The sequence below is a fragment of the Oncorhynchus clarkii genome, chromosome 11 (genome assembly GCF_045791955.1).
Source record: "Oncorhynchus clarkii lewisi isolate Uvic-CL-2024 chromosome 11, UVic_Ocla_1.0, whole genome shotgun sequence".
Classification (NCBI taxonomy): Eukaryota; Metazoa; Chordata; class Actinopteri; order Salmoniformes; family Salmonidae; genus Oncorhynchus; species Oncorhynchus clarkii.
The window spans coordinates 671,001-695,236 of record NC_092157.1 but is presented as its reverse complement, the minus strand read 5'-3'; the positions used below and the strand labels follow the sequence as shown (position 1 = coordinate 695,236).

Genomic DNA, 24,236 nt, shown 5'->3' with positions numbered 1-24,236 from the left:
TACTGTAGCTTCAATAGTCTGCTTCAACAGTCTACTGTGGCTTCAATAGTCTCCTTCAACAGTCTACTGTAGCTTCAACAGTCTGCTCCAACAGTCTACTATAGCTTCAACAGTCTACTGTAGCTCCAAAAGTCTACTGTAGCTCCAACAGTCTACTGCAGCTCCAACAGTCTGCTCCAACAGTCTACTGTAGCTCCAACAGTCTACTCCAACAGTCTGCTCCAGCTCCAACAGTCTGCTCCAGCTCCAACAGTCTACTGTAGCTCCAACAGTCTACTGTAGCTCCAACATTCTGATCCAAAAGTCTACAGTAGCTCCAACAGTCTACAGTAGCTCCAACAGTCTACTGTAGCTCCAACAGTCTACTGTAGCTCCAACAGTCTACTGTAGCTCCAACAGTCTACTGCAGCTCAAACAGTCTACTGTAACTTCAGCAGCCCACTCCAACAGTCTACTGTAACTCCAAAAGTCTACTGTAGCTCCAACATTCTGCTCCAACAGTCTACTGTAGCTCCAACAGTCTGCTCCAACAGTCTACTGTAGCTCCAACAGTCTACTCCAACAGTCTGCTCCAGCTCCAACAGTCTTCTCCAGCTCCAACAGTCTACTGTAGCTCCAACAGTCTACTGTAGCTCCAACATTCTGATCCAAAAGTCTACAGTAGCTCCAACAGTCTACAGTAGCTCCAACAGTCTACAGTAGCTCCAACAGTCTACTGTAGCTCCAACAGTCTACTGTAGCTCCAACAGTCTACTGTAGCTCCAACAGTCTACTGCAGCTCAAACAGTCTACTGTAACTTCAGCAGTCTGCTCCAACAGTCCACTGTAGCTCCAACAGTCTACTGTAGCTCCAACAGTCTACTGTAGCTCCAACAGTCTACTGTAGCTCCAACAGTCTACTGTAGCTCCAACAGTCTGCTCCAACAGTCTACTGTAGCTCCAACAGTCTACTGTAGCTCCAACAGTCTGCTCCAACAGTCTACTGTAGCTCCAACAGTCTGCTCCAACAGTCTACTGTAGCTCCAACAGTCTGCTCCAACAGTCTACTGTAGCTCCAACAATGCAGCAATATCTAGCAATACAATAACAATACACACATAATCCAAACGTAAAAAAATAAAGGAAATGTATTTGGAACCGAAGCAGTGATTTATACAAACATATATTTTATCATTTGTATTTTTATTTAGAAATGTTCAACTATATCAAAATGTTTTTTGTGATATAAATAATGTATTTTATAATTTGATTAATACAAAATAAAGTAGTTATGTTTACAAAATGTCTCTCTAACAATATAGTATGAGATCTGAATAACAATCAAATGTTTTGATTGACCATTTAGTAGATCTACTTGATATTGATAATAATCAAAACAATCACATACTCTATGTAAAGCTCAAGATAATATAAAACAGTGATAATCATTTACATTTTTGTGATCATTGTTTCTTCTGTCTTATCCTCTACATGACTGAGTCCATTTTCAAGATTCAACTTCTCAGGAGTTCTAGAATCAAAAATAACAAGTAAGCAATCTACTTGCAGAAATACACCATTTGAAATAATTTATTACAGTGGATATGCTAAATCTTGATATCAACACAGTTGAAAGTACGACAATATAAGCACGCTGAACCAGACTGCTTTCAAGGAGGTCTCAAAAATATAACATCCTTCTATCCATTTGCTCTCTCATCCATCCATCCATCCATCCATCCATCCATCCATCCATCCAACCATCCATCCATCCATCCATCCATCCCCCTCCCCATCCCTCCAGAATGATACTCACACTGAGTCCTTCTCCTGTGGTTCAGTGTGGTCTTGTAGCTCAGTGTTGAGTGTCTCAGGCAGCATGAAACAGAGGCCTCCACCCAGGAAGGGCAGGATGCCATAGATCAACATAGGGATGGAATAGTGATACACCTCCAGCAGTCTAATCAAGGGGGCAAGGATGCCAGCCACACGGGCACACATGGAGTTCAGACCCACACCGTTCTGTCTGCAAAACAATACACATGGAGTTCAGACCCACTCCGTTCTGTCTGCAAGACAATACACAGATCAGGAAGTTCAGACCCACTCCGTTCTGTCTGCAAGACAATACACATGGAGTTCAGACCCACACCGTTCTGTCTGCAAACAATACACATGGAGTTCAGACCCACTCCGTTCTGTCAAAAAATCCAAGATGCTCTCCTCGGCCCGCTAGCTGTCTGAATCATCGTGTCTCTAGCTCGCCTAGCTACTCACTGGACCCTATGATCACTCGGCTACACATGCATCTCCCTAATGTCAATATGCCTTGTCTATTGCTGTTTTGGTTAGTGATTATTGTCTTATTTCACTGTAGAGCCTCCAGCTCTGCTCAATATGACTTAGCTAGCCCTTTTGTTCCACCTCCACACATGCGGTGACCTCACCTGGCTTAAATGGTGCCTCTAGAGACAAAACCTCTCTCATCGTCACTCAATGCCTAGGCTTATCTCTACTGTATTCACATCCTACCATACCCTTGTCTGTACATTATGCCTTGAATCTATTCTTCTGTGCCCAGAAATCTGCTCGTTTTACTCTCTGTTCCGAACGTACTAGACGTCCAGTCCTCTGTTCCTCTGGTGATGTCGAGATTAACCCAGGCCATGCAGCCCCTAGCTCCACTCCCATTCCCCAGGTGCCCTCATTTGTTGACTTCTGTAACCGTAAAAGCCATGGTTTCATGCATGTTAACATTAGAAGCCTTCTCCCTAAGTTTGTTTTATTCACTGCTTTAGCACACTCCGCCAACCTGGATGTCCTAGCCGTGTCTGGATCCTGGCTTAGGAAGGCCACCAAAAATCCTGAAATTTCCATCCCTAACTATAACATTTTCTGACAAGATTGAACTGCCAGAGGGGGCGGAGTTGCAATCTACTGCAGAGATATCCTGAGTTCTGTCATACTATCCAGGTCTGTGCTCAAACAATTCGAGCTTCTACTTTTAAAAATGTCCAGAAACAAGTTTCTCACCGTTGCCACTTGTTATAGAACCCCTTAAGCCCCCAGCTGTGCCCTGGACACCATATGTGAATTGATTGCCGCCTATCTATCATCAGAGTTCGCACTGTTAAGTGACCTAAACTGGGACATAATTATTTAACACACCAGCCATCCTACAATCTAAGCTACATGCCCTCAATCGCACACAAATTATCAAGGAACCTACCAGGTACAACCCTAAATCCGTAACCCTCTTAGATATCACCCTGACCAACTTGCCCTCTAAATACACCATTGCTGTTTTCAACCAGGACATCAGCAATCATTGCCTGCGTGCGTAATGGGTCTGCGGTAAACCGACCACCCCTCATCACTGTCAAACGCTCCCTAAAACACTTCTCCGAGCAGGCCTTTCTAATCGACCTGGAAGGATATTGACCTCATTCCGTCAGTAGAGGATGCCTGGGTGCTCCTTTAAATTGCTTTCCTCACCATCTTAAATAAGCATGCCCCATTCAAGAAATGTAGAACTAAGAACAGATATAGCCCTTAGTTCACCCCAGACTTGACTGCCCTTGACCAGTACAAAAACATCCTGTGGCGTTCTGTATTAGCATCGAATAGCCCCTGCGATATGCAACTTTTCAGTTAGGAAAGCTAAGGCTAGCTTTTTCAAAAATGTGCATCCTGTAGCACTAATTCCTAAATGTTTTGGGACACTGTAAAGTCCATGGGAATAAGAGCACCCCCTCCCAGCTGCCCACTGCAGTGATGATAGGAAACACTGTCACCACCGATAAATCTACGATAATCGATAATTTCAATAAGCATTTTTCTATGGCTGGCCATGCTTTCCACCTGGCTACCACTACCCCGGCCAACATCTCAGCACCCCCTGCAGCACCCCCCCCACCCCCCCCCCCCCACCCCACTTCTCCTGCACCGAAATCCAGACAGCCGATGTTCTGTAAGAGCTGCAAAACCTGGACCCCTACATATCAGCTGGGCTGGACAATCTGGACCCTCTCTTATCCGCAGAAATTATTGCAACCACTATTACTAGCCTGTTCATCCTCTCTTTCATATCATCTGTGATCCCCAAATATTGGAAAGCTCCTGCGGTCATCCCCCTCTTCAAAGGGGGAGACACTCTAGACCCAAACTGTGATAGATCTATATCCATCCTCCCCTGCCTTTCTAAAATCTTCGAAAGCCAAGTTAACAAACAGATCACCGACCCTTTCAAATCCCACCGTACCTTCTCCACTATGCAATATGGTTTCCAAGCTGGACATGGGTGCACCTCAGCCACGCTGATGGTCCTAAGCGATATCAAAACCGCCATCAATAAAAGACAGCACTGTGCAGCCGTCTTCATCGACCTGGCCTGTATCTGTGTGTGTTCCAGCCAATGTGTTTTAGCAGTATGAACATCTCACCTCACTACAGTGGAATAGAGCTCAGCTGTAAAAAACATACCTCCCTACAGTGGAATAGAGCTCAGCTGTAATAAACATACCTCTCTACAGTGGAATAGAGCTCAGCTGTAATGAAAGTACCTCACTACAGTGGGATAAAGCTCAGCTGTGTAAACATACCTCACTACAGTGGGATAGAGCTCAGCTATGTAAACATACCTCACTACAGTGGGATAGAGCTTAGCTGTGTAAACATACCTCACTACAGTGGGATAGAGCTCAGCTGTGTAAACATACCTCACTACAGTGGGATAGAGCTCAGCTGTAATAAACATACCTCACTACAGTGTGATAGAGCTCAGCTGTGTAAACATACCTCACTACAGTGGGATAGAGCTCAGCTGTAATAAACATACCTCACTACAGTGTGATAGAGCTCAGCTGTGTAAACATACCTCACTATAGTGGGATAGAGCTCAGCTGTGTAAACATACCTCACTACAGTGGGATAGAGCTCAGCTGTGTAAACATACCTCACTACAGTGGGATAGAGCTCAGCTGTAATAAACATACCTCACTACAGTGTGATAGAGCTCAGCTGTGTAAACATACCTCACTACAGTGGGATAGAGCTCAGCTGTAATAAACATACCTCACTACAGTGTGATAGAGCTCAGCTGTGTAAACATACCTCACTACAGTGGGATAGAGCTCAGCTGTGTAAACATAGATGATGGTGAAGGAGGCAGCCAGGGCAAATTTCCCTGACACGGCTATGACTGTCGTCACTACTGGCATGTCTGAGGGAGGAGAAACAATCAGACAGAGAATCTGTTAAACGGATTGAATTACACAAAGTGTTACAGGTGCTTAAGAATTAAAACTAGCACATATTTTGTTTAAATAATAGTGTGTTGAGTGTCAAAAGTGTTTAGAAAATAACACTTAAAGCTAGAATCCTTAATTGGTGAAACAGTCGTCTGTGATATTACAACAAATAACTTGTTATGGCTGCAGGGGCAGTATTGAGTAGCTTGGATGAAAAGGTGCCCATTGTAAACGGCCAGCTCCTCAGTCTCAGTTGCTAATATATGCATATTATTATTAGTATTGGATAGAAAACACTCTGAAGTTTCTAAAACGGTTTGAATTATGTCTGTGAGTATAACAGAACTCATATAGCAGGCAAAAACCTGAAACATTCCACATCCTGTTTTTTTTTCTAGGGGTGGCAGATTTTCAACCAAGCTCTCATTGAAATTACAGTGAGATATGGATGAGTTTTCACTTCCTAAGCCTTCCAGATGTCAACAGTCAATAGAACTTTGTCTGATAACTCTAATGTGAAGGGGGGTCGAATGACACAGGAAATAGTCACCACTGCCACGAGTTGACCATGCATTCACCATGCGCGTTCACAGGGGAAGGACTTGCGTTCCACCGGTCATCTGAAGTCATTCTAATTCTCCGGTTGGAACGTTATTCAAGATATATGTAAACAACATTCTAAAGATTGATTCAGTAAATCGTTTGAGATGTTTCTACTTACTGTTACGGAACTTTTGGATATTTCGTCACATTATAGTGGACGCGCTTTGTGACTTTGGAATTGTTTACCAAACGCACTAACCAAAGTAGCTAATTGGACATAAATAACAGACATTTTCGAATAAATCAAGCATTTATTGTGGATCTGGGATTCCTAGGACTGCATTCTGATGAAGTTCATCAAAGGTAAGGAAACATTTATCATGTACTTTCTGGTTTTTAATACATGGCGACTAATTTGTTACTGTTTGTTACTGTTTTTCTGGTGAGCTACTGTTCTGAGCTCCGTCTCAGATTATTGCTTGGGTTGCTTTTTCCGTAAACTCTTTCTGAAATCTGACACAGCGGTTGCATTAAGGAGAGGTATATATATAACTCCATGTGTATAACTTATATTATCATCTACATTTATGATGAGTATTTCTGTTGAAACGATGTGGCTATGCTATATTTTTGGAACTAGTGAATCTAATACGCCAATGTAAACTCAGAGTTTTTGATATAAATATTAACTTTATCAAACAAAACATGCATGTATTGTGTAACATGAAGTCCTATGAGTGTCATCTGATGAAGATAATTCAAGGTTAGTGATTCATTTTATCTTTATTTCTGCTTTTTATGAATGCTATATTTCGCTGGAAAATGGCTGTGCTTATTGTGGTTTGGTGGAGACCTAACATAATCGTTTGTAGTGCTTTCGCTGAAAAGCATATTTGAAATTGGACACTTTGGTGGGATTAACAACAGCAATAGCTTTAAAATGGTATGAGACACATGTATGTTTTAGGAATTGTAATTATGAGATTTCTGTGGTTTGAATTTGGCGCCCTCTATTTTCACTGGTAGTTGTCATATCGATCCCGTTAGCGGGATTGCAGCCATAATAAGATAAGTAAACAACAACGTGTTTTACTTCCTCAGACATCACGATAGAACAGCAGAATATGTACCGCTGCCGTACACTCTTCTACTCCATTAATCAGAATATGTACCGCTGTGGATGCTCCTCTACTCCGTTAATCAGAATATGTACCGCTGTGGATGCTCCTCTACTCCATTAATCAGAATATGTACCGCTGTGGATGCTCCTCTACTCCGTTAATCAGAATATGTACCGCTGTGGATGCTCCTCTACTCCATTAATCAGAATATGTACCGCTGTGGATGCTCCTCTACTCCGTTAATCAGAATATGTACCGCTGTGGATGCTCCTCTACTCCATTAATCAGAATATGTACCGCTGTGGATGCTCCTCTACTCTATTAATCAGAATATGTACCGCTGTGGATGCTCCTCTACTCTGTTAATCAGAATATGTACCGCTGTGGATGCTCCTCTACTCCATTAATCAGAATATGTACCGCTGTGGATGCTCCTCTACTCTATTAATCAGAATATGTACCGCTGTGGATGCTCCTCTACTCTGTTAATCAGAATATGTACCGCTGTGGATGCTCCTCTACTCTGTTAATCAGAATATGTACCGCTGTGGATGCTCCTCTACTCCATTAATCAGAATATGTACCGCTGTGGATGCTCCTCTACTCCATTAATCAGAATATGTACCGCTGTGGATGCTCCTCTACTCCGTTAATCAGAATATGTACCGCTGTGGATGCTCCTCTACTCTATTAATCAGAATATGTACCGCTGTGGATGCTCCTCTACTCTGTTAATCAGAATATGTACCGCTGTGGATGCTCTTCTACTCCATTAATCAGAATATGTACCGCTGTGGATGCTCCTCTACTCTATTAATCAGAATATGTACCGCTGTGGATGCTCCTCTACTCTATTAATCAGAATATGTACCGCTGTGGATGCTCCTCTACTCTATTAATCAGAATATGTACCGCTGTGGATGCTCCTCTACTCTATTAATCAGAATATGTACCGCTGCCGTACACTCTTCTACTCCATTAATCAGAATATGTACCGCTGTGGATGCTCCTCTACTCTGTTAATCAGAATATGTACCGCTGTGGATGCTCCTCTACTCTGTTAATCAGAATATGTACCGCTGTGGATGCTCCTCTACTCCATTAATCAGAATATGTACCGCTGTGGATGCTCCTCTACTCTATTAATCAGAATATGTACCGCTGTGGATGCTCCTCTACTCCGTTAATCAGAATATGTACCGATGTGGATGCTCCTCTACTCTGTTAATCAGAATATGTACCGCTGTGGATGCTCCTCTACTCTGTTAATCAGAATATGTACCGCTGTGGATGCTCCTCTACTCTGTTAATCAGAATATGTACCGCTGTGGATGCTCCTCTACTCCGTTAATCAGAATATGTACCGATGTGGATGCTCCTCTACTCCGTTAATCAGAATATGTACCGCTGTGGATGCTCCTCTACTCTGTTAATCAGAATATGTACCGCTGTGGATGCTCCTCTACTCCGTTAATCAGAATATGTACCGATGTGGATGCTCCTCTACTCTGTTAATCAGAATATGTACCGCTGTGGATGCTCCTCTACTCTGTTAATCAGAATATGTACCGCTGTGGATGCTCCTCTACTCTGTTAATCAGAATATGTACCGCTGTGGATGCTCCTCTACTCCGTTAATCAGAATATGTACCGATGTGGATGCTCCTCTACTCCGTTAATCAGAATATGTACCGCTGTGGATGCTCCTCTACTCTGTTAATCAGAATATGTACCGCTGTGGATGCTCCTCTACATTGTTTATCAACAAAAGTGCTGGGGCAAAAGAGTGGCGCTGTTTCAACAAATGTGGATTCCATCTTCAAGTGTTAAAACAACCTTAATAATGTAAAAAGTGTTAAAATAACAGCATAAAAATCTACTTTCATAAAATACTGATTTTACCATCTGGAACAGCTAGAAGAACAAGACAGGCTGTGCCTCCGAAGAACAGGGCGATGGCCTGACACATCCTCCGTCCAAAGTGTTCTATGAGGGGCAGGGAGCCCAGTCGGGCAGGGAGCTCAGCAATGCCAAAGATCAGCTGGGTCAGATAGATGTCCAGACCAAAGTTACCCACGTTTAGACTCACCCCATAGTACACCAGACTGGTTACAAACCTGAGAGCGAGAGAGAGCAAGAGAAAGTGAGAGAGACCAAAAATTCCAAATGGCTATACTTATATATCATCCTCAGCTTTGGCATCTTCCCCAATATTTGGAACCAAGAACTGATCACCCCAATCCACAAAATTGGAGACAAATTTGAACCCAATAACTACCGTGGGATATGCGTCAACAGAAACCTTTGGAAAATCCTCTGAATTATCATTAACAGCAGACTCATACATTTCCTCAGTGAAAAGAATGTACTGAGCAAATGGCAAATTGGCTTTTTACCAATGACAGACCACGTATTCACCCTGCCCACACAAATTGACAAACAAACAAAACAAAACAAAGGCAAAGTCTTCTCATGTTTTGTTGATTTCAAAAAGCTATTGATTCAATTTGGCATGAGGGTTTCCTATACAAATTGATGGAAAGTGGTGTTGGGGGAGAAACATACCACATTACAAAATCCATGTACACAAACAACAAGTGTGTGGTTAAGTTTGGCAAAAAAACACATTTCTTCCACAGGGCCGTGGGGTGAGACAAGGATGCAGCTTGAGCCCCACCCTCTTCAACATATATATAAACATATTGGCGAGGGCAGCACCCAACCGAACCCGACTAGAATCTGAAGTCAAATGTCTACTGTTTGCTGATGATCTGGTGGTTCTGTCCCCAACTAAGGAGGGCCTACAGCAGCACCTAGATCTTCTGCACAGATTATGTCAGACCTGGGGACGGACAGTAGATCTCATTAAGACAAAAAAATAATGGTGTTCCAAAAAAGGTCCAGTTGCCAGGACCACAAATACAAATTCCATCTAGACACTGTTGCCCTAGAGCACACACAAAAACAATACATCCCTCGGCCTAAACGTAAGCGCCACAGGTAACTTAAACAAAGCTGTGAACGATCTGAGACAAGGCAAGAAGGGCATTCTATGCCATCAAAAGGAACATAAAATTCAACATACTAATTACGATCTGGCGAAAGATCTTGAATAAGTTAAAGAACCCATTGCCCTTTATGGTTGGGTCCGCTCATTGAGACTCTGCATGCAGAATTCAGCAAAAAATATCCTCTATGTACAAGGTAAAACACCAAATAATGCATGCAGAGCAGAATTAGGCCAATACCCGCTAATGATCAAAATCCAGAAAAGAGACGTTAAATTCTACAACCACCTAAAAGGAAGAGATTCCCAAACCTTCCATAACAAACCACAGAGAGATGAACCTGGAGAAAAGTCCCCTAAGCAAGCTGGTCCAAACACAAACTGAACCCACAGAGCCCCAGTGCAGCAACACAAAGGGGACCCAACCAAATCATGAGAAAACGAAAAGAGAATTACATGACACATTGGAAAGAAATAACAAAAAAAACGGAGAAAACTAGAATGGTATTTGGCCCTAAACAGTGTGTACACAGTGGCAGATTACCTGACCACTGTGACTGACCCAAACTTAAGGAAAGCTTTGACTATGTACAAACTCAGTGAGAATAGCCTTACTATTGAGAAAGGCCGTTGAAGGTAGACCTGGCTCTCAAGAGAATAGAGACTATGTGCACATTGCCCACAAAATGAGGTGGAAACTGAGCTGCACTTCCTAACCTCCTGCCAAATATATGACCATATTAGAGACACATATTTCCATCAGACTACACAGACCCACAAAGAATTAGAAAACAAACCCAATTTTGATAAACCCCCATATCTATTGAGTGAGTGTAATGTTTGAGAGAGAGAGAGAGAGAGAGAGAGAGAGAGAGAGAGAGAGAGAGAGAGAGACTAACCATTTATAGCTAACCTCTCAGATACCAGTGAGTGAGAAAAAACACTTTTGGATTGAGTGTCAGTCATGCCATTGTAATTTGAATATGGTCAATCATGGGTAGTTACTGTAAACATTGATGATGGAGAGGGTGCCACAAACAGTCCCATACTGACCAGATACAGCAGAGAATGAGGTACTGACCAGATAGAGGAGAGAATGAGGTACTGACCAGATAAAGGAGAGAATGAGGTACTGACCAGATATAGGAAATAATTGGGTACTGACCAGATATAGGAAATAATTGGGTACTGACCAGATAGAGAAGAGAATGAGGTTCTGACCAGATAGAGAAGAGAATGAGATACTGACCAGATAGAGGAGAGAATGAGGTACTGACCAGATAAAGCTGAGAATTAGGTACTGACCAGATAAAGCTGAGAATTAGGTACTGACCAGATAAAGCTGAGAATGAGATTCTGACCAGATATAGGAAATAATGAGGTACTGACCAGATAGAGCAGAGAGTGAGGTTCTGACCAGTTAGAGCAGAGAATTGGGTACTGACCAGATAGAGCAGAGAATGAGGTACTGACCAGATAAAGCAGAGACTGAGGTTCTGACCAGATATAGGAGATAATGAGGTACTGACCAGATATAGGAGATAATGAGGTACTGACCAGATAGAGAAGATAATGAGGTACTGACCAGATAGAGGAGAGAATGAGGTACTGACCAGATAGAGCAGAGAATGGGGTACTGACCAGATAGAGCCGAGAATGAGGTACTGTGACGACCCTCCCACTCTGTCTGCCGTATTCTGTCTTTGTTCTTGTTTCCTTATTAGGATGCCGGTGGGCGGAGTTGGGAGGGTCGTCAGCTTCATGGGAAACACCTGGGCCAGGTGTCTCCCAGGATAAATAGACCTCTTCCACATTCATGGAGGAACTCTCTCCATGCAGACACCTTTGTAGATTGTGTTGTGGTTCTTGGTGGCCTTTTGTTTGTTTGCTTTGGCACCTTTCAATACCCTGCATTATCACATTCATGCATGCAAAACACTCACTTACACTACTGATTACTGATTACACACACCATTGTATATTTTCCTTAGTTGCTTTAGTTAATAAATATATATTTTGTTACTCCTTATCTCCACGTTGTCTCCCTTTGTTACGGGCTTTGAGCCGGTTCGTGACCAGATATAGGAGATAATGAGGTACTGACCAGATAGAGCCGAGAATGAGGTACTGACCAGATATAGGAGAGAATGAGGTACTGACCAGATAGAGCTGAGAATGAGGTTCTGACCAGATAGAGCAGAGAAGGAGGTACTGACCAGATATAGGAGAGAATGAGGTACTGACCAGATAGAGCAGAGAATGAGGTACTGACCAGATAGAGAAGAGAATGAGGTACTGACCAGATAGAGAAGAGAATGAGGTACTGACCAGATAGAGCAGAGAATGAGGTACTGACCAGATTGAGGAGAGAATGAGGTACTGACCAGATAGAGCAGAGAATGAGGTACTGACCAGATAGAGCAGAGAATGAGGTTCTGACCAGATAGAGCAGAGAATTGGGTACTGACCAGATAGAGAAGAGAATGAGGTTCTGACCAGATAGAGCAGAGAATGAGGTACTGACCAGATAGAGAAGAGAATGAGGTACTGACCAGATAGAGCCGAGAATGAGGTACTGACCAGATAGAGCAGAGAATGAGGTACTGACCATATATAGCAGAGAATGAGGTACTTACCAGATATAGCAGAGAATGAGAGCCCGTTTTCTCAAGTAGGGGATCCTGAAGAGGTCCAACATACTGCCCGTCTTGGTCGAGCCCTCCTCCTCCAGCTGCAGAGGAAGATCAAATAAAATTAAATTGTATTAGTCACCTGACAAATACAACAGGTAGACCTTACAGGGAAATGCTTTTTTACGAACCCCTAACCAAGCAGTTTAAAAAAATACAGATAAGAATAACAGATAAAAGTAACAAGTAATTAAAGAGCAGCAGTAAAAAATAATATATACAGGGGGGTGCCGGTATAGAGTCAATGTTTATTATTTATTATTTTTTCACCTTTATTTAACCAGGTAGGCCAGTTGAGAACAAGTTCTCATTGACAACTGTGACCTGGCCAAGATAAAGCAAAACAGTGCAACACAAACAACAACACAGAGTTACACATGGAATAAACAACTGTACAGTCAATAACACAATAGAAACATCTATATACAGTGTGTGCAAATGAAGTAAGGAGGTAAGGCAATTAATAGGCCAATAGTGGTGAAGTAATTACAATTTAGCCATTTACACTGGAGTGATATATATGCAGATGAGGATGTGCAAGTAGAAATACTGGTGTGCTAAAGAGAAGAAAAACAAATATGGGGATGAGGTAGGTAGTTGGTTGGATGGGCTATTTACAGATGGGCTGTATACAGCTGCAGTGATCTGTGAGCTGCTCTGACAGCTGACGCTTAAAGTTAGTAAGGGAACACCCCCCTGAAATGTACAAAAATGAATGGGAAGTCATTGACACTGTACAAACCATATACAGTACATGGTGTCCAATACCACTCAATTCAGCGTCGTTTCATTCAAAGTTGATTGCAAATGCCATATGGCAAATGCCAAGTGTAACACTGCAAAAATCCAAGAGATGGCGAGTGCGCTCTACCATGATTTTTTATATTGCAAATGTAACACAAGTCAAGACCCAAAAGAACAATTTTGAAAAACGGAAAAAAAATTCAAAAAATTATCACCCCCTTAAAAAAGTGCTTTCTGGACAATTTTTTGAAATTCTTTCGATTTTTTTTTTGTCAATTACACATGTGTAAGAACTGTATGAATATACTTTTGTCAAATTTTATTATCGTTATTTATTTTTATTTTTTATTTATTTTTTATTATTTTTTATTTTTTTACCTGTGCATAAGTCCATTTGCAATATGATTTCATAGGAAGTCAAAAGTCAAAAGTAACTTTTTTGGGGGGCCAAATGCCATAAGAAATGTCCAAATGCAATATGAAAGATTTGAAAGTGCCAAATCAGGATTTTATGTCCATTTGCCATGTACCATCAAGAATTTGACATGCTCAAAAATACTGCAGAAATGCAAAATTGACTGGCCTGATGAACTCGGGATGGCCGGGCAGTGACAGTGGTTCCTCTCCATCGCTCGTTGTGTTGATTTCATCATGTCCATTTGATGATGTTTTTCACTGTTGAATGATATTACAAATGCACGTGCATTTGCAATATGTTTCAATGGGCATTTACCATCACGAATTTGGCATGCTCAAAAATACTGCAGAAATGCAAAATTGACTGGCCTGATGAACTCGGGATGGCCGGGCAGTGACAGTGGTTCCTCTCCATAGCTCGTTGTGTTGATTTCATCATGTCCATTTGGTGATGTTTTTCACTGTTGAAACATATTGCAAATGCACGTGCATTTGACAAATCTGTCAATTATATGCATATTCTAGCATCTTGTCCTGCCAAAAAGGAAAATACTGCCCCTAGAGTCGCAACAGGTTTTAACCCTTCGAAACAGCCCCTATGACACCAATTATGGCACTTCCGGTTGGCACAGGAAGCTAAACGTAAACACACATCCTCATTGGGGTATGCTATTACAGAATCCTGAGTTGTAAGTCTATACGTTTAGAATTGACTGATTTACACAGGGTTGAATGCAGTGATTTTCTTAATTGCAGGTTATGTATATCAAAACACTTTAAAGACACATATAAGGAGAGATGTCATTGTAATCTGTGAGATAAAAAAAAACTGATTTACTGTTACGGGTTAATGCCACATGGTCAAGGTTAGGCTTGCACAGATCGGGAGGACCTCAGGAACGTACCTGAGTCATTGGCTGCTAACAGCTGAGAACTGCTACCTTAACTGGCAAGTACAAAAACAGTCAACAACTTTTGGAGTACAAACCCCCAGATTATGACCGGTGAAGGTAGGAACTGCAGGAAATATAGAGGCTACTAAGACAAAAGAAACGTGACACAAACCTTTGTTTCAGTCAACCTATTTCATTCAGATGAATTACATGACTCGTGAAAAAAGTCATATCCGGGCTGATGGAAACATGAAAAAGGCTGGTACAATGTTATAATTGCAGACAGACAATTTGTTTGTTTAATTACGTGAGAAATTGGGATGGAAAGCAAATATTGACATAATAACCATAATACAGAAGTCAATGTGGAGTTTATGAGATTAGATTATTAGATGAAATAAATGATGATGTACTTCACAGGGTGGTGAAAGTGCACGGTGATGAGCTTGATGCTCCTTTCCAATAAATATTCAGGGTCTTAGTCTGGTGACATGATGATCGATGCTTGGCTGCAGTTTGACAAATACAAATAATATTGCTCTTATCCATAATAATCTCAACGTAGGTTGCCTATCTGCACTGTATGTGTGAGCTGTTGGCTAGAGTGCAGGCAGCAGACCAGACTGGGCACATTTTCTACATAAACGCTAAAGTTTTTGTGACAAATCCATAAGTACAGTTAAAAATGCAATGGAAACCCATTTAACTTGTATTTTTCATTCGGTACCTGGGAATTCAACAACAAAAGGTATTTTCATATGCACTACGTCATCACGCACAGTCTTTTATCCGCAAAAAATCAGTTTGATGAAAATGTGCATATTGTTTTATGCAGACATTAGAATATTTACATTAAAATCTGTCTCCAATGGAAGCCTAGCTACAGTGTGTCAATGACAACACAGAGCAGGAAATGAAGGCATTTATTACAATTCTGGACATGAATGCTGGAATTAAACAATTAACTATGCAAATCAGCAAAAGATGTATCCATTAAGGAAATAGACGCAGTGGGTCTGTCTACGTGTTGTAGCAGGAGCAACTATGCTCCACTGTACCCGGGAGTTCTTCTGTGTATTCCACTAGCAGCAGCTGTTCAGCAGGAAAGGGAACTATGACGAGGGCTTTGGCCACAACCAATACGAAGACCGCTGGCTGCAGAGAACCAATGAGACGCTGGGGTCTAGCTGGACCAACGTCATATAGAGCTCCTTGATGGTGAGTTTAGTGACCACACAGACACATGACAACACAGACACGTGCATATATAAAGTGTTTTTATAGCATTATCATTTAATTAAAGTAATGTAGTAACTTTATAGAAGCAATTACAGACAAATATTATGAATGATTACTGAGAGACAAACAGATGATCCCAAACAGGATTCTCATTTCATGTTTTCCATATCAGCAAAATGACTGTGATTTCACCTTTTTTTCTAGATCAAATCAAATGTTTATTGGTCATGTACACAGTGTTGCAGATGTTATCGCAGGTGCAATTAAATACAGTCTACAGTAGATCCAACAGTCTACAGTAGCTCCAACAGCCCACTCCAACAGTCTACTGTAACTCCAAAAGTCTGCTCCAACAGTCTACAGTAGCTCCAACAGCCCACTCCAACAGTCTACTGTAACTCCAAAAGTCTACTGTAGCTCCAACAGTCTACTGCAGCTCCAACAGTCGGCTCCAACAGTCTACTGTAGCTCCAACAGTCTGCTCCAACAGTCTACTGTAGCTCAAATAGTCTGCTTCAACAGTCTACTGTAGCTTCAAGTCTGCTCCAACAGTCTACTATAGCTTCAACAGTCTACTGTAGCTCAAAAAGTCTACTGTAGCTTCAACAGTCTACTGCAGCTCCAACAGTCGGCTCCAACAGTCTACTGTAGCTCCAACAGTCTACTATAGCTTCAACAGTCTACTGTAGCTCAAAAAGTCTACTGTAGCTCCAACAGTCTACTGCAGCTCCAACAGTCGGCTCCAACAGTCTACTGTAGCTCCAACAGTCTACTCCAAAAGTCTACTGTAGCTCCAACAGTCTGCTCCAACAGTCTACTGTACCTCCAACAGTACTGTAGCTCCAACAGTCTATTCCAAAAGTCTACTGTAGCTCCAACATTCTGCTCCAACAGTCTACTGTAGCTCCAACAGTCTAATGTAGCTCAAATAGTCTACTGCAGCTCCAACAGTCTACTGCAGCTCCAACAGTCTACTGCAGCTCCAACTGTCTACTGTAGCTCCAACAGTCTACTGCAGCTCCAACAGTCTGCTCCAAAAGTCTACTGTAGCTTCAATAGTCTCCTTCAACAGTCTACTGTAGCTTCAATAGTCTGCTTCAACAGTCTACTGTAGCTTCAATAGTCTGCTTCAACAGTCTACTGTGGCTTCAATAGTCTCCTTCAACAGTCTACTGTAGCTTCAACAGTCTGCTCCAACAGTCTACTATAGCTTCAACAGTCTACTGTAGCTCCAAAAGTCTACTGTAGCTCCAACAGTCTACTGCAGCTCCAACAGTCTGCTCCAACAGTCTACTGTAGCTCCAACAGTCTACTCCAACAGTCTGCTCCAGCTCCAACAGTCTGCTCCAGCTCCAACAGTCTACTGTAGCTCCAACAGTCTACTGTAGCTCCAACATTCTGATCCAAAAGTCTACAGTAGCTCCAACAGTCTACAGTAGCTCCAACAGTCTACTGTAGCTCCAACAGTCTACTGTAGCTCCAACAGTCTACTGCAGCTCAAACAGTCTACTGTAACTTCAGCAGCCCACTCCAACAGTCTACTGTAACTCCAAAAGTCTACTGTAGCTCCAACATTCTGCTCCAACAGTCTACTGTAGCTCCAACAGTCTGCTCCAACAGTCTACAGTAGCTCCAACAGTCTACAGTAGCTCCAACAGTCTACTGTAGCTCCAACAGTCTACTGTAGCTCCAACAGTCTACTGTAGCTCCAACAGTCTACTGCAGCTCAAACAGTCTACTGTAACTTCAGCAGTCTGCTCCAACAGTCCACTGTAGCTCCAACAGTCTACTGTAGCTCCAACAGTCTACTGTAGCTCCAACAGTCTACTGTAGCTCCAACAGTCTACTGTAGCTCCAACAGTCTGCTCCAACAGTCTACTGTAGCTCCAACAGTCTACTGTAGCTCCAACAGTCTGCTCCAACAGTCTACTGTAGCTCCAACAGTCTGCTCCAACAGTCTACTGTAGCTCCAACAGTCTGCTCCAACAGTCTACTGTAGCTCCAACAATGCAGCAATATCTAGCAATACAATTACAATACACACATAATCCAAACGTAAAAAAATAAAGGAAATGTATTTGGAACCGAAGCAGTGATTTATACAAACATATATTTTATCATTTGTATTTTTATTTAGAAATGTTCAACTATATCAAAATGTTTTTTGTGATATAAATAATGTATTTTATAATTTGATTAATACAAAATAAAGTAGTTATGTTTACAAAATGTCTCTCTAACAATATAGTATGAGATCTGAATAACAATCAAATGTTTTGATTGACCATTTAGTAGATCTACTTGATATTGATAATAATCAAAACAATCACATACTCTATGTAAAGCTCAAGATAATATAAAACAGTGATAATCATTTACATTTTTGTGATCATTGTTTCTTCTGTCTTATCCTCTACATGACTGAGTCCATTTTCAAGATTCAACTTCTCAGGAGTTCTAGAATCAAAAATAACAAGTAAGCAATCTACTTGCAGAAATACACCATTTGAAATAATTTATTACAGTGGATATGCTAAATCTTGATATCAACACAGTTGAAAGTACGACAATATAAGCACGCTGAACCAGACTGCTTTCAAGGAGGTCTCAAAAATATAACATCCTTCTATCCATTTGCTCTCTCATCCATCCCCCTCCCCATCCCTCCAGAATGATACTCACACTGAGTCCTTCTCCTGTGGTTCAGTGTGGTCTTGTAGCTCAGTGTTGAGTGTCTCAGGCAGCATGAAACAGAGGCCTCCACCCAGGAAGGGCAGGATGCCATAGATCAACATAGGGATGGAATAGTGATACACCTCCAGCAGTCTAATCAAGGGGGCAAGGATGCCAGCCACACGGGCACACATGGAGTTCAGACCCACACCGTTCTGTCTGCAAAACAATACACATGGAGTTCAGACCCACTCCGTTCTGTCTGCAAGACAATACACAGATCAGGAAGTTCAGACCCACTCCGTTCTGTCTGCAAGACAATACACATGGAGTTCAGACCCACACCGTTCTGTCTGCAAACAATACACATGGAGTTCAGACCCACTCCGTTCTGTCAAAAAATCCAAGATGCTCTCCTCGGCCCGCTAGCTGTCTGAATCATCGTGTCTCTAGCTCGCCTAGCTACTCACTGGACCCTATGATCACTCGGCTACACATGCATCTCCCTAATGTCAATATGCCTTGTCTATTGCTGTTTTGGTTAGTGATTATTGTCTTATTTCACTGTAGAGCCTCCAGCTCTGCTCAATATGACTTAGCTAGCCCTTTTGTTCCACCTCCACACATGCGGTGACCTCACCTGGCTTAAATGGTGCCTCTAGAGACAAAACCTCTCTCATCGTCACTCAATGCCTAGGCTTATCTCTACTGTATTCACATCCTACCATACCCTTGTCTGTACATTATGCCTTGAATCTATTCTTCTGTGCCCAGAAATCTGCTCGTTTTACTCTCTGTTCCGAACGTACTAGACGTCCAGTCCTCTGTTCCTCTGGTGATGTCGAGATTAACCCAGGCCATGCAGCCCCTAGCTCCACTCCCATTCCCCAGGTGCCCTCATTTGTTGACTTCTGTAACCGTAAAAGCCATGGTTTCATGCATGTTAACATTAGAAGCCTTCTCCCTAAGTTTGTTTTATTCACTGCTTTAGCACACTCCGCCAACCTGGATGTCCTAGCCGTGTCTGGATCCTGGCTTAGGAAGGCCACCAAAAATCCTGAAATTTCCATCCCTAACTATAACATTTTCTGACAAGATTGAACTGCCAGAGGGGGCGGAGTTGCAATCTACTGCAGAGATATCCTGAGTTCTGTCATACTATCCAGGTCTGTGCTCAAACAATTCGAGCTTCTACTTTTAAAAATGTCCAGAAACAAGTTTCTCACCGTTGCCACTTGTTATAGAACCCCTTAAGCCCCCAGCTGTGCCCTGGACACCATATGTGAATTGATTGCCGCCTATCTATCATCAGAGTTCGCACTGTTAAGTGACCTAAACTGGGACATAATTATTTAACACACCAGCCATCCTACAATCTAAGCTACATGCCCTCAATCGCACACAAATTATCAAGGAACCTACCAGGTACAACCCTAAATCCGTAACCCTCTTAGATATCACCCTGACCAACTTGCCCTCTAAATACACCATTGCTGTTTTCAACCAGGACATCAGCAATCATTGCCTGCGTGCGTAATGGGTCTGCGGTAAACCGACCACCCCTCATCACTGTCAAACGCTCCCTAAAACACTTCTCCGAGCAGGCCTTTCTAATCGACCTGGAAGGATATTGACCTCATTCCGTCAGTAGAGGATGCCTGGGTGCTCCTTTAAATTGCTTTCCTCACCATCTTAAATAAGCATGCCCCATTCAAGAAATGTAGAACTAAGAACAGATATAGCCCTTAGTTCACCCCAGACTTGACTGCCCTTGACCAGTACAAAAACATCCTGTGGCGTTCTGTATTAGCATCGAATAGCCCCTGCGATATGCAACTTTTCAGTTAGGAAAGCTAAGGCTAGCTTTTTCAAAAATGTGCATCCTGTAGCACTAATTCCTAAATGTTTTGGGACACTGTAAAGTCCATGGGAATAAGAGCACCCCCTCCCAGCTGCCCACTGCAGTGATGATAGGAAACACTGTCACCACCGATAAATCTACGATAATCGATAATTTCAATAAGCATTTTTCTATGGCTGGCCATGCTTTCCACCTGGCTACCCCTACCCCGGCCAACATCTCAGCACCCCCCCCCCCCCCCCCCCCCCCCCCCCCCACTTCTCCTGCACCGAAATCCAGACAGCCGATGTTCTGTAAGAGCTGCAAAACCTGGACCCCTACATATCAGCTGGGCTGGACAATCTGGACCCTCTCTTATCCGCAGAAATTATTGCAACCACTATTACTAGCCTGTTCATCCTCTCTTTCATATCATCTGTGATCCCCAAATATTGGAAAGCTCCTGCGGTCATCCCCCTCTTCAAAGGGGGAGACACTCTAGACCCAAACTGTGATAGATCTATATCCATCCTCCCCTGCCTTTCTAAAATCTTCGAAAGCCAAGTTAACAAACAGATCACCGACCCTTTCAAATCCCACCGTACCTTCTCCACTATGCAATATGGTTTCCAAGCTGGACATGGGTGCACCTCAGCCACGCTGATGGTCCTAAGCGATATCAAAACCGCCATCAATAAAAGACAGCACTGTGCAGCCGTCTTCATCGACCTGGCCTGTATCTGTGTGTGTTCCAGCCAATGTGTTTTAGCAGTATGAACATCTCACCTCACTACAGTGGAATAGAGCTCAGCTGTAAAAAACATACCTCCCTACAGTGGAATAGAGCTCAGCTGTAATAAACATACCTCTCTACAGTGGAATAGAGCTCAGCTGTAATGAAAGTACCTCACTACAGTGGAATAGAACTCAGCTGTAATGAACATACCTCACTACAGTGGGATAAAGCTCAGCTGTGTAAACATACCTCACTACAGTGGGATAGAGCTCAGCTATGTAAACATACCTCACTACAGTGGGATAGAGCTTAGCTGTGTAAACATACCTCACTACAGTGGGATAGAGCTCAGCTGTGTAAACATACCTCACTACAGTGGGATAGAGCTCAGCTGTAATAAACATACCTCACTACAGTGTGATAGAGCTCAGCTGTGTAAACATACCTCACTACAGTGGGATAGAGCTCAGCTGTAATAAACATACCTCACTACAGTGTGATAGAGCTCAGCTGTGTAAACATACCTCACTACAGTGGGATAGAGCTCAGCTGTGTAAACATAGATGATGGTGAAGGAGGCAGCCAGGGCAAATTTCCCTGACACGGCTATGACTGTCGTCACTACTGGCATGTCTGAGGGAGGAGAAACAATCAGACAGAGAATCTGTTAAACGGATTGAATTACACAAAGTGTTACAGGTGCTTAAGAATTAAAACTAGCACATATTTTGTTTAAATAATAGTGTGTTGAGTGTCAAAAGTGTTTAGAAAATAACACTTAAAGCTAGAATCCTTAATTGGTGAAACAGTCGTCTGTGATATTACAACAAATAACTTGTTATGGCTGCAGGGGCAGTATTGAGTAGCTTGGATGAAAAGGTGCCCATTGTAAACGGCCAGCTCCTCAGTCTCAGTTGCTAATATATGCATATTATTATTAGTATTGGATATAAAACACTCTGAAGTTTCTAAAACGGTTTGAATTATGTCTGTGAGTATAACAGAACTCATATAGCAGGCAAAAACCTGAAAAATTCCACATCCTGTTTTTTTTTCTAGGGGTGGCAGATTTTCAACCAAGCTCTCATTGAAATTACAGTGAGATATGGATGAGTTTTCCAGCCTTCCAGATGTCAACAGTCAATAGAACTTTGTCTGATAACTCTAATGTGAAGGGGGGTCGAATGACACAGGAAATAGTCACCACTGCCACGAGTTGACCATGCATTCACCATGCGCGTTCACAGGGGAAGGACTTGCGTTCCACCGGTCATCTGAAGTCATTCTAATTCTCCGGTTGGAACGTTATTCAAGATATATGTAAACAACATTCTAAAGATTGATTCAGTAAATCGTTTGAGATGTTTCTACTTACTGTTACGGAACTTTTGGATATTTCGTCACATTATAGTGGACGCGCTTTGTGACTTTGGAATTGTTTACCAAACGCACTAACCAAAGTAGCTAATTGGACATAAATAACGGACATTTTCGAATAAATCAAGCATTTATTGTGGATCTGGGATTCCTAGGACTGCATTCTGATGAAGTTCATCAAAGGTAAGGAAACATTTATCATGTACTTTCTGGTTTTTAATACATGGCGGCTAATTTGTTACTGTTTGTTACTGTTTTTCTGGTGAGCTACTGTTCTGAGCTCCGTCTCAGATTATTGCATGGGTTGCTTTTTCCTTAAACTTTTTCTGAAATCTGACACAGCGGTTGCAGTAAGGAGAGGTATATCTATAATTCCATGTGTATAACTTATATTATCATATACATTTATGATGAGTATTTCTGTTGAAACGATGTGGCTATGCAAAATCACTTTATATTTTTGGAACTAGTGAATCTAATACGCCAATGTAAACTCAGAGTTTTTGATATAAATATGAACTTTATCAAACAAAACATGCATGTATTGTGTAACATGAAGTCCTATGAGTGTCATCTGATGAAGATAATTCAAGGTTAGTGATTCATTTTATCTTTATTTCTGCTTTTTATTAATGCTATATTTCGCTGGAAAATGGCTGTGCTTATTGTGATTTGGTGGAGACCTAACATAATCGTTTGTAGTGCTTTCGCTGAAAAGCATATTTGAAATTGGACACTTTGGTGGGATTAACAACAGCAATAGCTTTAAAATGGTATGAGACACATGTATGTTTTAGGAATTGTAATTATGAGATTTCTGTGGTTTGAATTTGGCGCCCTCTATTTTCACTGGTAGTTGTCATATCGATCCCGTTAGCGGGATTGCAGCCATAATAAGATAAGTAAACAACAACGTGTTTTACTTCCTCAGACATCACGATAGAACAGCAGAATATGTACCGCTGCCGTACACTCTTCTACTCCATTAATCAGAATATGTACCGCTGTGGATGCTCCTCTACTCTGTTAATCAGAATATGTACTGCTGTGGATGCTCCTCTACTCTGTTAATCAGAATATGTACCGCTGTGGATGCTCCTCTACTCTATTAATCAGAATATGTACCGCTGTGGATGCTCCTCTACTCTGTTAATCAGAATATGTACCGCTGTGGATGCTCCTCTACTCTATTAATCAGAATATGTACCGCTGTGGATGCTCCTCTACTCTGTTAATCAGAATATGTACCGCTGTGGATGCTCCTCTACTCTATTAATCAGAATATGTACCGCTGTGGATGTTCCTCTACTCTGTTAATCAGAATATGTACCGCTGTGGATGCTCCTCTACTCTGTTAATCAGAATATGTACTGCTGTGGATGCTCCTCTACTCTGTTAATCAGAATATGTACCGCTGTGGATGCTCCTCTACTCTGTTAATCAGAATATGTACTGCTGTGGATGCTCCTCTACTCTGTTAATCAGAATATGTACTGCTGTGGATGCTCCTCTACTCTGTTAATCAGAATATGTACCGGTGTGGATGCTCCTCTACTCTGTTAATCAGAATATGTACCGCTGTGGATGCTCCTCTACTCTGTTAATCAGAATATGTACCGCTGTGGATGCTCCTCTACTCTATTAATCAGAATATGTACCGCTGTGGATGCTCCTCTACTCTGTTAATCAGAATATGTACCGCTGTGGATGTTCCTCTACTCTGTTAAT

The 24,236-nt window shown here is 42.0% G+C and overlaps 2 protein-coding genes across 2 annotated transcripts in view; both read right to left on the bottom strand.

The window, feature by feature from the left end:
- Window positions 1-1,317: 1,317 nt before the first annotated feature.
- LOC139420116 (solute carrier family 22 member 13-like) lies at window positions 1,318-12,618 on the bottom strand. The gene is made up of 5 exons (XM_071169847.1): window positions 12,536-12,618; window positions 8,795-9,009; window positions 5,092-5,200; window positions 1,796-2,005; window positions 1,318-1,510 (listed from the first exon to the last, which is right to left on the bottom strand). Exons 1-5 carry the CDS (start codon window positions 12,595-12,597, stop codon window positions 1,429-1,431), a joined length of 678 nt encoding a protein of 225 aa, XP_071025948.1. The 5' UTR covers window positions 12,598-12,618; the 3' UTR covers window positions 1,318-1,428.
- A 3,287-nt stretch (window positions 12,619-15,905) lies between these two features.
- The window catches only part of LOC139420573 (solute carrier family 22 member 13-like), a 68,583-nt gene continuing 60,252 nt past the window's right edge, over window positions 15,906-24,236 (bottom strand). The window contains exons 8-10 of the mRNA XM_071170757.1: window positions 21,656-21,764; window positions 18,565-18,774; window positions 15,906-18,339 (exon numbers count right to left, since the gene is read on the bottom strand). Of these exons, the coding sequence (XP_071026858.1) occupies window positions 18,258-18,339; window positions 18,565-18,774; window positions 21,656-21,764 (401 nt within the window). The 3' untranslated portion in view covers window positions 15,906-18,257. The remainder of the gene's footprint in view (window positions 18,340-18,564; window positions 18,775-21,655; window positions 21,765-24,236) is intronic.

Excerpts from the sequence above, each read along its gene's own strand:
- LOC139420116 (XM_071169847.1), bottom strand. The coding sequence starts at position 12,597 with ATGTTGGACCTCTTCAGGATCCCCTACTTGAGAAAACGGGCTCTCATT. Across the intron at positions 2,006-5,091 it reads CTCTATCCCACTGTAGTGAG|ACAGAACGGTGTGGGTCTGA; the intron begins GTATGTTTACAC and ends ATTGTTTTGCAG. Across the intron at positions 1,511-1,795 it reads CCACAGGAGAAGGACTCAGT|AACTCCTGAGAAGTTGAATC; the intron begins GTGAGTATCATT and ends TTTTGATTCTAG.